This window comes from Myotis lucifugus, unplaced genomic scaffold, assembly GCF_000147115.1.
Source record: "Myotis lucifugus unplaced genomic scaffold, Myoluc2.0 scaffold_19, whole genome shotgun sequence".
NCBI classification, from domain to species: domain Eukaryota; kingdom Metazoa; phylum Chordata; class Mammalia; order Chiroptera; family Vespertilionidae; genus Myotis; species Myotis lucifugus.
This window is the reverse complement of record NW_005871067.1, coordinates 911,921-928,096: the sequence shown is the minus strand read 5'-3', so window position 1 is coordinate 928,096 and position 16,176 is coordinate 911,921. Positions and strand designations below refer to the sequence as shown.

General features: G+C 41.5%; 1 protein-coding gene across 1 annotated transcript in view; it reads left to right on the top strand.

Annotated features, from left to right (window-relative positions):
* Positions 1–16,176, top strand: part of KATNAL1 (katanin catalytic subunit A1 like 1) — a 98,751-nt gene that overhangs the window by 68,955 nt on the left and 13,620 nt on the right. The window contains exons 5-8 of the mRNA XM_006085460.3: positions 890–1,017; positions 2,751–2,856; positions 8,649–8,807; positions 9,537–9,663. Of these exons, the coding sequence (XP_006085522.1) occupies positions 890–1,017; positions 2,751–2,856; positions 8,649–8,807; positions 9,537–9,663 (520 nt within the window). The remainder of the gene's footprint in view (positions 1–889; positions 1,018–2,750; positions 2,857–8,648; positions 8,808–9,536; positions 9,664–16,176) is intronic.

The following is a 16,176-nucleotide window of genomic DNA, read 5'->3' as shown; positions in this document are numbered from 1 at the left end:
GTTTCATTTAAAGTTCTTCACAGTTCAGTCAATCTTGGCAGAACCCATAGAAACTATAGTATATAATACTTTTTTAAAGCCACCATATTATTAGATAAAGAATTTGGGTAGGTATATTGCTTTAATGGTCTTAATACTAATTTAAAAAGGTTCTTTTATCATTGTCATTACAGTGACTTTATGATGTGGCCCAAGGACTTTACTAGGAAGAAATTGAATCCTGAGGGAGTACTTACAGCAACAGGGAAAAAAAGGCTTTGTGAGGTGAAATTCAGACCCAGTTCTTTTGGCCATACACAGCCCTCGCTTAAGCTTTAAGCTGGCTCAGCCAGGCATGAAGTGGTCTGATGCTGTGGATAAGGCATGGGTTTGAGGAGTCAGGAAGACCTGAGCTAAAATCTCTACTCTGACATTTAAGAATTGTGAACTTGATTAAGTTACTTAATCTTTTTGAGTCCAAGATAATCTGTAAAAATAAAGGTAGTAATACCTACCTTATAGTTGTATTAAATGAGGTAATATATATGAGATTACTTGCTATACAGTAGGTTTTCAGTAAACTTCCTTCCTCTGCATTAGCATTCTCAATAAATATTGGAAATCCCCGGCAGCCACTAAGTCAGGGGTATTTTGCAAGGATCATTTTAGTCTTACTTACCTGCAGCTCTCCCCGCAAGAATGTAAATTTGAAGAAATGTATAGTAAAGCAGGCCAGTTCATCTGTTTCTGATGAATTAAAAAGAAGAGGATGGCATTTGGGTAATAAGAAAACACTATCTTAAAATAACCAAAAATTATTTTTAAATGATTGTTACACTTTTTATAGCTTAATAATGCCAGTTAAAATTATTTTGTTATTGACCAGTACTTTTTTTATACCTGTCTCCAGGGAAGAAAAAATATGCAAGATGGTGTGAGTGATGGTGAAATTCCAAAATTTGATGCTGCTGGATATGATAAGGATCTGGTAGAAGCCCTTGAGAGAGATATTGTGTCCAGGAATCTTAGCATTCATTGGTTAGTGTCTTCAGTTCTTGAATTAAAGTAGCAGAGAAGACAAGTTATAGGGTTGGCTTGGTGTGAGTCTTCTCTTTTAACTTTTAATCTTCTGTTTATGACTTCATCCATAATATGACTGTATGGAATTGACAGGACAGTCCTTGTTTCAAAATATAACCAAGACACTTTAACATTTTAATTTAATGACATAACTGACAGAGATTGTTAATTGAATAACATGTTCTAATTAATAACTGGAATGTTATCTGATCACTGATTAAATTTTATGCAATTAGAATAATGTTCTTAAGAATCTATATACACTGAGTGGCCAGATTATTATGACCACCTGACGTTTGTAGGCACATTAGCCGTACACTGCATCTTAATGGGATATGGAAGCCGAAGGCCCGTTCGAACACCTTTGCTGTCTGCAGTTACCAAGATAAAACGTCTCCAATTCGCGCAGGAACACAAGGATTGGACAGTCGAGCATTGGAAAAAGTCATGTGGTTCAATGAATCACGTTTCCAGTTGCATCATGCAGATGGCAGAGTGAGAATTTGGTGGAAACAGCATGAAAGCATGCACCCCACATGCATGAGTACAATCCTTCAAGCTGGTGGGGACAGTGTTATGGTTCGGGGCATGTTTTCCTGGCATGATTTGGGCCCTTTAATTCGTGTGGAACAACGTCTGAATAGCACAACATACCTAAGTATCGTTGCTGATCAAGTTCATCCTATCATGTTGATGGTGTATCCCAATGGAGATGGCTTCTTCCAACAAGACAGTGCGCCATGCCATGGTGCTCATATTGTGCAGGAGTGGTTTCAAGAACATGAGGGAGACTTTACCCTGCTTAGGTGGCCCCCACAAGCACCAGATCTCAATCCAATTGAGCATTTGTGGGGTGAAGTTAAAAGAGCTATCAGGCAGCTGGTTCCACAACCATCAAATCTCACAGAACTGGACAGTGCTATTCATCAGGCATGGTGTCAGATTCCTCACATCACTTTTCAACATCTCGTGGAGTCAATGCCAAGAAGAATCCGCAGTATTGAAGGCAAAAGGTGGCCCAATGAAGTACTGATGGGGTGGTCATAATAATCTGGCCACTCACGTTCAAATATATCCTACGTTCAAAGGCTGTTAAATCTCGTTGTTTACCCATATCTTCAGAAAAAAAATCACTTCTTTCGTGGTAAACAACCTGCTTCCCTATTTATAATGGTATGGCCCTCTAGCAACTTCAGCGCAAAATTATAGCTAATTTGCCTACAAATGTCAGGTGGTCATAATAATCTGGCCACTCAGTGTATATAAAAGACTAAGCGACCAAACGACTGTACAACCGGTCGACTGACCACTAGGGGACAGACACTCAATGCAGGAGCTGCCTCCTGGTGGTCAGTGTGCTCCCACAGCCAACCTTCCATGGCCAGCCGGCCAACCTCCCGTGGCCCCTCCCCCTGGCTGGCCCGCCCCGATGGCCCCCATTGAGCCTGCCAGCCAATTTCCCGCAGCTCCTCCCGGCCGGCCGGCTGCCCAACCTCCCACAGCCCCTCCCCCCAGCCAACCTCCTGCGGCCCCTATCGGCCCCGATCACCAGCCAGGCTGAGGAACTGCACCCGTGCACAAATTGATGCACCCGGCCTCTAGTAATTTCATAAGTAAAAAAAAAGAATTAGTATTGATCATCAATCAAAGCCATCTTTGAATAAACATGAAACTTTGATGTTCTTACAAAGGGATGACATAGCAGATCTGGAAGAAGCTAAGAAGTTGCTAAGGGAAGCTGTTGTTCTTCCCATGTGGATGCCTGACTTCTTCAAAGGGATTAGAAGGCCCTGGAAGGTGAGAATTTATTAAAATAACAGGTATGAAAATGCTGCTTGCATGATAATGAAAGACAGCATTGTAGTTTCTATATGTGTTTATTAACTCAGTTTGTAAAGGTTGGGGGAAGTTTGTATTTTTCCCAAATTCCTGGATTTGAATTTGTAGTTGAGTTCTGCAATCTCTGCATGACAGGAGAAGGGCTTGGAGTATGGAAACTATAGTCTTTAATTATGTCACTTTACTCAGGGTTGCTCAGCTAGAGATTAGTTTTAAGAATTTTCTAGATGTCTATTTCTGTAAATAAGTTAACAAACAAAGTAAACAGTAATCATAATAGTCTTTTATAATAAAAGTTTGATTGTATAAATACCTTTCTAAAAGTTGACATATTTCTCACTAATTATTTTGATCACTTCATCTCAGACATAATCAGAATGTGTGTTTCTTTTATTATTATTATTATTTTTAATACTCACCCAGGGATTTTTTTCCACTGACTTTTTAGAGAGAGGGGAGGGGAGGGAGGAAGGGGGAGAGAGAGAGAGAGAGAGAGAGAGAGAGAGAGAGAGAAACAGAGAAACAGCGATGTGAGAGAGATACATTGATTGGTTGCCTCCCGGATGTGCCCCAACCAGGGCCAGGGATTGATCCTGCAACCAATGTATGTGCTCTTGACCCAGAATCAAACCCATGACCCTTTGGTCCACAGGCCATCCCTCTAACCACTGAGTCAAACCAGCCAGGGTTGTGTGTTTCCTTTCAGCTTGCCCTCTGCTTTAGAATGTACAGCCTGCCTAGAACTAGTTCCTCCTAAGTCTAGTGTTTTCCTGTTAACATATTGAAAAACCCTTCCAACAGCTGCTGTCTGAAACGGTAGGTCTTAACATAGGCAGAGCCTTTCTTTATTCTTACAGGTAGAGTGCAGTAAAAGAGTAGTCTTTCTTTTCCCTCCTGAATTAGCTGAGGTCTGTTTCTTTTCTCAGTCTTTGCTCCTGTTTGTTTACACAAGTAGCTGGAGCACCATGGCATTTCCATTGCTTCTCACAACTTAAAGACTTCAATAGACTGTTACAGATTTACCTAATTTGGGGAACATATTACCACACATTTTCCCTTTATTATAACTTCTAAAACAATATTTAAAAGAGAGAATAAGGTTTTAAAATAGGTATTTAAAGGAGTTTTAAAGTAGCTGTAACCTACCTTTATGAGGAGACCTGTAAGTTTTCAGCAGGAGGGCGATTTGCAAATGTGAAAGATCACCTTGGCAGCAGTATGGAAGATAGATTGGAGGTGGCATAGATTGCATACAGATGAGGAGTCTGGTCAGGAGGCTATTGCAGTAGTCTAGCCAAATGATGAGGACCTGCATTAAGGCATCTATTATTTGGCTAAATGAACAAATGGGTGGGTTTATGAGAGGTGTTTAAGAGGTATGTGATAACATTATGGCTGATAGTTTATAGGAACAGAGAGAGGGACAAGTTTTATGACGTGCCAATTTCAGGCTTGACTCGAAGGAGTATGCAGTTACTTCTGACACCCACTACCCAAATTGGTCCAAACTTTACAAGTTAAGGGCAGTTTTCCATAAGACTTCCCTACTTAAGATGCTGCTGCAAACTTGGGGGTCCTCAGGTCACCCTCACTTCTGACCAGCTGGCTATAAATTTGGGGCTTCTCACTACCCCTTCAGGTTCAGTAATTCTCTAGAAAGACTCACAGAACTTAGGAAAGCATTTTACTTAAGATTACAGTTTTATTATAGCAAAAGGAAGTAATTCAGAGTTAGCCAAGGGAAGAAATACAGAGGGTGAGATCTGGGATTCTGCTGAAAGTAAAGCTTCTGTGTTCTCTCCCTGTGGAATTAGGATGCTTTACCCTCGCAACATGTTGATGTGTGACAATGCATAGAGTGTTTCCAATAGGGAAGCTCACCCAGATTCAGTGTCCAGTTTTTATTGGGGTTTCATTACATGGTCATGATTGATTGAATCATTGTCCATATGTCTCAATCTCCAGTCCCACCTTCCTCTCTCCAGTGTCCCAACCCTCTAAACCCTCTAATCACATGGTTGGTTTTTATAGCAAGCCCAGCCCCCATCCTGAGTCATCTCATTAGCATAAACAATATAGGGGCCCTCCATGAGCCACCTCATTAGCATAAAATTTCAGGGTTCAACATGAACAAAGACAATTCTGTCAGTTGGGAAATTCCAAGGATTTAGAGTCTTCCTCCCAGGAACTGGGGTAAAAGGCCAACTAAATTATTTATTATACTAGAGGCCCGGTGCACAAAAATTTGTGCACTCAGGGGGGTCCCTCAGCTCGGCCTATGCCCTCTCGCAGTCTGGGACCCCTCAGGGGATATCCACCTGCTGGCTTAGGCCCGCTCCCCAGGGGATCAGGCCTAAGCTGGCAGTCAGACATCCCTCTGGCAGCCCAGGAGCCCTCGGGGGATGTCCACTTGCCAGCGGGGAGCAGGCCTAAGCTGCAGTTGGACATCCTTAGCGCTGCTGAGGAGGCGGGAGAGGCTCCCGCCATCACTGCTGTGCTGGCAGTCGTCAGCCTGGCTTGTGGCTGAGCAGAGCTCCCCCTGTGGGAGCATACTGACCACCAGGGGGCAGCTCTTGCATTGAGCGTCTGCCCCCTGGTGGTCAGTGTGTGTCATAGTGACCAGTGATTCCCAGTCGTTCTGCTGTTAGGGTCAATTTGCATATTACCCTTTTATTATATGCCTGGTGCATGGGTGGGGGCTGGCTGGTTTGCCCTGAAGGGTGTCCCAGATCAGGGTGGAGGTCCCGCTGGGGTGCCTGGCTAGCCTGGGTGTGGGGCTGAGGGCTGTTAGCAGGCTGGTCAAGCCCCCCAGCAGGCACCCTCACCCCTTGAGGGTGTGGCCAGCCTGGGTGAGGGGCTGATGGCTGTTTGCAGGCTGGCCACAGCCCCTTTCAGGGTGGGGTCCCCCCTGGGGGTGCCTGGCCAGCCTGGGTGAAGGGGTTGATGGCCTGTTTGCAGGCTGGCCCACAGCCCCCAGCCACCCCAAGCTTCCAGTGGAAGGCTGGCTGGAAGCAGGTATCTGGGGTTTATTTATCTTCTATTAATTGAAACTTTGTTGCCTTTTGTGGGAGGCCACAGCCGGCCAGGGCAGGCGGGGAAGCTTGGCTTCCTTCCATCGCCGGGGCAGCCAAACCTCTTGCCTGCTCCAGCTCCGTGGCTGCCAGCTGCCATCTTGGTTGGGTTAATTTGCATATAGTCGCTCTGATTGGCTGGTGGGCGTGGTTTGGGGTGTAGCGAAGGTATGGTCAATTTGCATGTTTCTCTTTTATTAGATTAGATTAGTGGCCTGGTGCACGAAATTTGTGTACATAAAAAGGGAATTAGAGGAAATATTTTAATATTGCTATTTGCCCTTTCTCTATAATAGAAGTGTCAGAGATGAAAGAAAATTAGTAAAATGTATATGAAATCTCCCTCCTGTCAGAGTCTGGGGCGCGCCACAGGACCCAGAGTTAAGTCCCCGTCCACCTGCACGCACTTCGAAATCACAGGAGACCCAGACCCGGCCGGCCTCACCCCCATTGGGTGAGACCCAGACCTGGCCTGCCCCACCCCCGTCAAGCCCCTCCGGGCAGGGGGTGCAGCCTCAGGTCCCCCGACCCAGCGCCAGGTGGGGGGCTCAGTCTCAGGTTCCCCATAAAGCTCTGCTGGGCAGGGGGCACAGCCTGAGGTCCCCCGCCCCGGCCAGGTGCCATGCAGCCTCAGGGCCCTGCTGTTTGGTCATTATGTGACAGAGTCCTGACCAGTTTGCATATTATCCTATTATTAGATAGATAGGGTACAATGAACTGATATTGGAAAATGAGAAAAGGAACAGATTTAAACAGGAACAAAATATGTCTAAGTAAATGCTCAGCAGGTAATTAGAAATAGAGGTCTGGAGCTTAAAATAGAGTGAGTTAAAATTGTAAGATATAAATGGTCATTTAAAATATGCATGTGGTTGAAATTGTTCAAGGAGTTTATAAAAGAACACAAAAGATTTAGAATTGCTTTAGGAATGTAAAGTGCAGGGCGAAGAGGAGATCTGAACACACTGAAAATAGTCATGATGAAGAAGTATCAGGAATGAGCAGTGTCCTAGAACCAACCCAGAAAAGATGGGTTTCAGGAAGGGGGGAATGAATACCAAGTATCAGCAACATCGAGGTCAGAGAGAAAGAACATGTGAGTTGAAAAGTGACTGGTGGATTAGTAAATAGGTATTTTTAGTGAAGTAGTGGAGGCAGAAGCCAGATAGTAGCTCATGAAGAAGCAATAGTAAGCTTAAGCCATTTCTTTAAGAAGGCTAGCTGAGAGGGAAGGAGAGGTATACAGTAGCTAGAGGATTTGAAGAGTTAAGCAAAGGATTATTTAAAAATGGGACAGATTTAAATATGTTTATATACTAAGGCAGTGGTTCTCAACCGTCTGGCCCTTTAAATACAGTTCCTCATGTTGTGACCCAACCATAAAATTATTTTTGTTGCTACTTCATAACTGTAATGTTGCTACTGTTATGAATCATAATGTAAATATCTGATATGCAGGATGGTCTTAGGTGAACCCTGTGAAAGGGTCATTCGACCGCCAAAGGGGTCGCGACCCACAGGTTGAGAACCGCTGTACTAAGGGGAAAGAGCCAATAGAGAAGGAAATACAGGAAATAGATGAGGTAATCAGAAGAGTAATGTCATGATGAGTTCAGAAGTATAAATATTGCACCACATCTAATGTTAGAAAAGGGAGGGGCCATTAGAAAGAGAAGTATGAACTTGGCTATCGCTATGCCTATACCTTTAGTTGTTTTGGTAGTTTTCAAAATACCAGTCTCATGCACAGTTAAAGGCTCCTTGCAAAGCACAAAGTTTTTTTTTAAAAACTAGTGTTTTAAATCCTGGTGATCCCTGGTTGTTCTGGGTATCAAGATTCTACAGCTAGTTTCTGAATGTAGTTATGAAACTTTGATGAGCATATAGCTTTCAAAGTTGATATCCCTAGCTTATTAAACTAAATTAACAAATAGATCAGAATTCCTTTTGAGATCACCAACTATTATGCAAAAGAAACGTGGTGTTAACTATGATCTGAGCTTCCATTAAAAATGGATAGTGAAGTAAGTGTTAAGAATCTATTAGTCTTCAAGACTAGAGAATTAGTGTTCTCAAATAATCTTTACTCCTCATTGATTTATTTTTATAGAATGCCTTTCTGCTTATTTATTTTCCAAAGTGAGGAATAACTACAGTTTCACTTCTGGTCCATATTTAGTAGCTCTTTTTATTAGTAACTATTTTTTGTAAACTATTATCTAGCACATTAAACTGATAAAACGTTAGCTAATTTATGTTTGAATTACTACTAGATTTTAGTTACTGTATTAATTGAGAATGGATTCTTCTTTTTGATTAAAAGCTGTATATTATAATGTGTTGTGGAAGATACGCTTCTTATTTTTTTTGCTTACACAGAGCAGTTACTCTTGAGTGGTATTTCAAACTATTTTTAAGTGGTATTTAAGGCATATTTATCTTCTGCCAGGCTTAGGAAAGTTGGGTAGGTTCTTTCTGAATGTATAAGAACATTCCTTGTTGTCTAGGCCCTTTGTTAACCCATCTCTGAGTATCTCTGATTTGAGACATTTTGTGAAATCTTCTTCATTTTTTTCTATCTATAAAATGATATGGGAAAATTTCCCTCTACTTAATAGTTGATATTTTATAAGAAAGTATTTTAATCTGATAAATCATTTACATCTTTCAAAATTTCAGGGTGTGCTGATGGTTGGACCCCCAGGCACTGGTAAGACCATGCTAGCTAAAGCTGTTGCCACTGAATGTGGCACAACATTCTTCAATGTTTCCTCCTCTACACTGACATCCAAATATAGAGGTGAATCTGAGAAATTAGTCCGTCTGTTGTTTGAAATGGTGAGTGATAATATATTTGGATTTCAAAGTACTTTTGGTATAAGCAATGGTATCCCTATAAGTCTAGATCCACTCATCTATGGCAGGTGTCGCTGTAGTTTAATTAGTAGTTCTTGGCAGACTAATAAGATAGGGTGTGGTGGGGTTTCTGGAATTGTCAGTGTGTCTTTGATGTATCTTCCTCCCTAAGATAAAAGAAGGCTCTTTGGCATCCTATCCAGCGAGAGTAGAAGAGACTTTGGAAATGTGTGTGGTGTGACTGACATTTCTGGATCTCTAATGAGATGGTTGAGCAGAAGTGTATTTTAATATATATTTTAAAAATGAGTTAGATATTGATCTATCATTAAAGTTGGTTTCTTTTCATAAGGGGTTTGCAATAGTTACTTAAGAATGCTTATTTGAGGAAAGAGATTGATGACTTGTCTTTTGAAAATGTTTTGTATTATGGAAAGTTTCAAACAGAATAGTAGAAAGAATAGGACTATAAATCCCCATTTATTTGTCACCGGACTTAGCCAACCATATAACTTACCTTTTATTTTTAGAAATTTACTTTTTTTATATGAATGATTGATTTAACCTCTGTCAATAACCAAATGGTGGCATTAAAGCAGTGAGAAACTTCTCTTTTTTAACCATGATATTAGGAGGAAATGGCACTATTTTTAAATATTCAGATTGTTTTATGAGATAATCAAATGATTCCTTTAACATATTTTCACAAAGGCTAGATTTTACGCCCCCACTACGATCTTCATTGATGAGATAGATTCTATCTGCAGTCGAAGAGGGACCTCTGATGAGCACGAAGCAAGTCGCAGAGTCAAGTCTGAGCTACTCATTCAGATGGATGGTAATTGATGTTTAATTACTGTCTCAAAACTTATATTTCCTTTTTGAGCTTTGTGTACATCAATACTTTGGAAATTCTCTGTGAATGGACTCAAAGGCAGCCTGCATTTATTTATAATCATCTGTTCATCCACTTATTTATTCATTTGTTCATGCATTCAAAAAGCACTTACTGTATACTTGTTATGAAATGTGCACCATTTTAGGTTGTGAGGGTAAAAAGAAAAGGAATGCCATGGCCTTTAAATAATTTATTACTTAGAGCAAAGGTTCTAGAGAAGTGGTCTGGGGTCCCAGGGCTCTTTCAGATCCTTTTAAAAGGGCTACAAAGACTAAACTATTTTTATAATAATATTAAGACATTATTTACCTTTTTCACTTTCATTCTCTTACAAGTGTACAGTAAAGTTTTTCAGAGGCTATAAGACATGTAAGATATAATAAATAGATGGAAAGCAGAAGCAGGTGTGAGAATCTAGCTATTCTCTATGGAGTCGCACATTAAAGAGATTTGCAAAAATGTATTCTTCTAATATTTTTTATTTGGAAAATCATTGTTATTTTTCATAATAATATGTTATTTACATTAACAAATAATGGATTCATTGTCACTTTAAAGTGAATTAATACTTTTAAAAATTCTCAGTTTTAATTTCTGATGATAAATATTGATAGCTGTACTCCACAAACACACAAGAGATCTTTGGAGTTAAATAATTTTTAAGGGTATATAAAGATCCTGAGACCAAAAAGTTTGAGAACCACTGATCTAGATGGGAAGCAGGCAACTGAACAGACAATTACAATACATTATAATTTCTGTGGTAAATAAACTCTGGGCGTAGTGAAAACATAGCAGGAGAGGTGCCACCAAGACTAAGGGAGTCATGGAAGGGAATAGCCAAGTTGGGCTTTGAAGCATTAGTATAAGTAATTCAGACAAAGAAGAAAAGGCACTGGGGAGCCATTGAAGGAAGAGAGTGACAAGCCCTGAGCTGCTTTTATTATTATTATTTTTAAATCTTTATTGTTGAGAGTATCACAGATGTCCCACTCCCCGCCCCCATTACCCCCTTCCACCTGGTTCCTGCCTTGTCCCAGGCCTTCACCAAACCCTGCTGTCTACCCACCATAACTGCTTTTAGTTAAAGTTTTAATTTCAGACGAACCTATGTTGTTACTTTAGGTCTTTGAGTTTGCAATACTGCCCTGCAGGCCTTCCCTGAGCTTGTCAGGTTAGCATGTGGCCCCTTTTTTGTCCACAAACATTTCATGTAATACTGGTATGGTAGTTTTGAACTCATTTAGTTTTTTTGTTTTGTTTGTAAAGCTCTTTATCTGACCCTGAATGCTGAATGAGAGCTTTGCTGGGTAGAGTAATCTTGATTGTAGGTCCTTACTATTCATCACTTTGAATAGTTCTTACCACTCCCTTCTGGCCTTCAAAGTTTCTGTTGAGAAATCAGCTGACAGTCGTGTGGGTGCTCCCTTTTAGGTAACCAACTGCTTTTTTCTTGCTGCTTTTAAGATTCTCTCTTTGTCTTTAACCCTTGGCATCTTAATTATGATGTGTGTTGGTATGGGCCTCTTTGGGTTCCTCTTGTTTGGGACTCTCTGTGCTTCCTGGACTTGTAAGTCTATTTCTTCCATCAGGTAGGGGAAGTTTTCTGTGATTATTTCTTCAAATAGGTTTTCAGTATTTTGCTCTCTCTCTTATCCTTCTGGCACCCCTTTAATGTGAATGTTGGTAAACTTGAAGTTATCCCAGAGGCTCCTTACACTGTCTTCATATTTATTTATTTTTCTTTTTGCTCTTCTGATTGGGTATTTTTTGCTTCCTCATATTCCAAATTGTTGATTTGATTCTTGAAATCCTCTACTCTGCTGTTGAATCCTTGTAAATTATTTTTTATTTCAGTTGGTGTATGCTTAATTTTTGACTAATCCTTTTTCATGTCTTTGACATTTTCACTAAGTTACTTGAAATTTTCATGAAGATCTTTGAGTAACCTTATAATCATGGTTTTGAACTCTGTATCAAGTAGTTTGCTTGCTTCCATTTCTTTCATTTGTGACATGTTTCTTTGACTCCGGATTTGGCTGCTTTCCTATGTTTCTTTCTGTGTATTAGGTAGAGCTGCTATGTCTCCTGGAATTGGTAGAGTAGCCTTGTGTAGCAGTCCTGTGGGGCCCAGTGGCTCAGCCTCCCTAGTCACCTGCACTGGGCATTCTAGGTATGCCCCTGTATGGGCTGTGTGCACAATCTTGTAGTTGAGCTTTGATTGTTTTTGGCATCACTGGGAGGAGTTGACCTCCAAGCCAATTGGCTGTGAGGAACAGCTGCGACTACAGTTGGAGAGCTGCTGTGAAGGGAACACCCCTATGGAGCAGGACTTGCTTCAGTGGGGCTTTGGTGCTCACTGAGTCTGTCCGTTGAATGTATTGCTTATGGATGTGTAGAGTTGTAATCGGCAGTGGTCTGAAGCTTTCCACTGGGTGCACTGGCTCTAGGGCCTCCAGGGAGGTGCAAAGTAAGCCACTGCCTGGGGCCACCTGGTAGGAGCTACAGAGAGATCTGCAGATAGCTGCTATTTGTTCTTTGGATTGGGCTTGGAGTTGCCCATGTGAGGCCCAGCTGTGAAGCAAGGGAGGTTGATGCTAGTGCCTGGTTTTGGGCCTTTTATTGACAGATTTGGGGCACACTGTCACTAGCTGCAGCTTGTTTGAGAGATTTTAACAAAGTCTGAAGCCTGAGCCAGGATAGGCCATTCATATGGAACTATTGCTGCAAACAGCTTGGGTAGGGCTGAAAATTGGATAGGGCAGGGTCTCAGGAAATCCCCAGGAAGGAGCAAAGTGTTGCTCCAGGCTGATGGAGACTCAGATATGGCTGCTAGTCATCCCTGCAACAACGGAGGTCCTAGCTCAGGAACAATGACTTTTTGAGCATCCCTGTCTGGGAGTAAGTCACCCCCAAGTTCCTGCCCCGATGCTAGACAATCCAGTTCCTCCCTGTATGTCCCTGGGTCCCCCCAAAGCTGCCCAGTGCTGGGAGTCCGAGTAAGTTTGTGTGCCGACCTTTAAATGGAACATCTGGGTCTCCATCAGCCTCTGTGCCTCTCAGCCACAATACCTGCTGTTTTTTATAGCCATAGTTGCTGGAACTTCCTTCCCAGCTCTGGGACAATGGGCTAGGGGTCTGGTGTGGGGCTGGGACCTCTTGTTCCACATGGGAAGCCTCCACAGAGGTGATCTCCCTCCTGATTAAAAAAAAAATGGCACATGTGGGTGTCAGACCAGCTTGTTCTGCCCCTCCACCTCTCCTATCAGGCTCAATGTGCTTTTTACTTTACTTCTCTAGTTGTAGGACTTCCATTCAGCCAGCTTTCAGACAGTTCTAAATGATGGTTATTCTGTATTTTAGTTGTGGGAGGTGACATTTATTGAACACTTACAATGAGTATTGTATACAGTGCCAGTCACTGTAAGATAAATAAAATAAATGTACTACAAGTCCCTTTTCTCAAAGATTTTGCCATTTTAATTTCTGCTGAGATGTAAGAGAAAGAAGTGAATGTATTATATTTTGGGGGAATGGATATAGAGGAAAACATTATATGTTTTAAAAATATCACTGAATAAGGATTTAATCATCTGAATTTCATTTAGGGGTATTTATAACTCTTTCTGATTATTAGTTGGACAACCTGAATCTTTGTGATAATGATTCAAATAGTAGTTTAGTCATATTCATCTGGGTTCCTTTAAATCCACTACTTTGTTATACTGGGCTAGAAACTCTGATAAAGTTTGTGAGTTGTTGATATATTTATTTTTTCACTGCATATTTTCCAGTGTTTTCATTGTATAACCTGAAGTTTTTTGTTCTAAAATTTTAATTCTAGAAAAAGTAGACTCTCTCTCTATATGTTTGGTTTGCTATAAAAAGAAATGGTATTTTCAGTAGTGACTGATTATTAGGTTTATTCTTAAATTTCTTGTTTGTTTTTTTCTGAATTACTTAGAAGTGTGAAGGACAAAACTATTCCAATATAAACTGCCTTTCAAAATTATTGCATGCTAGTATATTAAGTACTAAATATGAATCCCATTCTGTTCTCCTTTCTTTTTTTAATTTTTTTTTATTTTTTAAATATATTTTTATTGATTTTTTATAGAGAGGAAGGGAGAAGGATAGAGAGTTAGAAACATTGATGAGAGAGAAACATCAATCAGCTGCCTCCTGCACACACCCCCACTAGAGATGTGCCCGCAACCAAGGTACATGCCCTTGACCAGAATCGAACTTAGGATTCTTCAGTCCTCAGGCCAACACTCTATCCACTGAGCCAAACCAGCTAGGGCTCTACCACTTTTTAATTCAATAACATTGGACAAATTATTTCACCTTTTGTAATATGTTACCTCATCAGGGGGGAAACCTATTAATAATAGTATTTACAAATAAGGATGTGCTAAAGATTGAATTCTATAATACATATAATGTACACAGTCCAGAGCCTGACACATAGCCTCTCCTTTCTTGAAAAATATCAAATAAATTAGACTAACAACTAAAATAAAATATTTGAAGTGAGAGATCCAAGATGGCAGCAAAGTAGGTAGAAGTTACACTTACCTCCTCCCAGGACCAAATCAAAATTATAACTAAATTATAGAACAATAAACCTGAATAACCAACTGAAGACTAGCTGAACAGAAGTCTTATAACTACAGATCTACATAAGAAACCGTACTGAGACTTTTAGGAAAGGTAGAGATTCAAAATGGGCTGACTCTGAACTCATGTGCAGTTGAGAATATGAAGGGCTATCTCAGCTGCGTAAGTTCCCCCTGAGGAGTGAGAGCTCTTAACCCTATGCCTGGCTCTCCAGCCTAGCGCACAAGTGCCGGGAAGAAGAGCCTACATAACATCTGGCTGTGAAAATTAGTGGGGATTCTGTCCAGCAGAGTGAGGTGGTAGGCTGCTAGAAACCCAGGTACCCTCATCATCAGGCACTCACCCTGGGCTCCGGCAGAGGAATGGCAGCTCAGAGTAGACTGAAGTCATACAGGGAGAGATTGGATTCTGTGGTTTTGGGGAGAAGGCTGGAGGGACAGCTGCCAGCATTCCTGTGTAGAATCCCTCTCCCATGCTGCTCACAGATGCCATCATTCCTGGGTTGAGTACTTCCCTCCATAATGCCTCAGCCTGGGGGAATGCACTAGCCCCACACTCCTGACTCCCTGTTGTCCCACCCTGCCAAACTCCCACTCTGTACAAATCAGCTAGCTGTGGCCAGCCTGGGCTTGAGTTGCAGACTTTCTTGGAAGGTTCTTCAGGACGTTTAGGTAGACTTGGGGTGTCAGAGACATTTTGCACAGGGAGAGTCTTGAGTGTAGCGACTTTAGAGCAAGGGCCAATTTTTACATGTGTTTGGCTGGCAACACCCATCATTCTCCCTCCTCCCCAGCACCCCCCCCCCCCGCCCCCGCCAGCATCAGCCTGAGTAGAAGCACTAGCCCCATTCTCCTAAGTCAGTTTGGCCATACCCTGCCAAGCCTGCATCAAGCAGGGGAATTCGGCTAGCTGTGACTAGCTTGCACCTGCATTGTACTCTTTTTTTTGGAAGGTTATCAAGGAGGTAGCCCAGACTGGTCACAGTATCTCACATTGACCTGCACCAGAGCCCATCCCAAGAGGTCCCAGAACCAACACACATGGTGGCTGACTTGAGACCAAACCAGAGCATGACCTGATTTAATTCCATAAGTGGCACACCTAAAGGGAGATCTTGGCAGGGACAAGACATGCTGAGGCAATTCCACTTTGTGAGTCAGCCTCCACACAGCAGCTTGTACACTGTGGTTGGGGCAGTCCTCACAGTCAGCGAGCCTCTGGGCCAATGGATGGCCAACAGCAATCACAACTAAACTACATCAGATGAGCTTACATATCCCACACAAGGGACATTCCTGGAGCACCTAGCTCAGTTGATTGGGGAGACTGTACCACTGAGCCCCACAGGGCATCTACTACATAAGGCCACCTTACCAAGACTGAGAAATAGCAATCTATCTAATTCCCAGAAACAAATACAAAGAGTCATTTAAAAGGGGAAACAAATGAAAGAACAATAGCAATCCCCAGAAAAAGAAATAAATTAAATGGAAGCAGGCAATGTACCAGATATAAAGTTCAAAATTATGATTAAAAGGATGCTCTTCAAGAAAGAGATAGCAAATATGGAAAAGGACACAGAAACCATAAAAGAGAACTAGTCAGAAATGAAGAATACACTAGAAGGAATCAACAGCAGACTAGATGAATCAGAGTATCAAATCAGCAATTTGGAAGACAAGATGAAACCAAAGAGACCCACACCAAGACACATCATAATTAAAATGTCAAAGGTTAAAGACAAAAAATCTTAAAAGCAACAAGAGAAAGACAATTATCTGCAAGGGAGCTCCCATAAGACTGTCAGGAAGTAATGAAAAGCAAGGACCTATA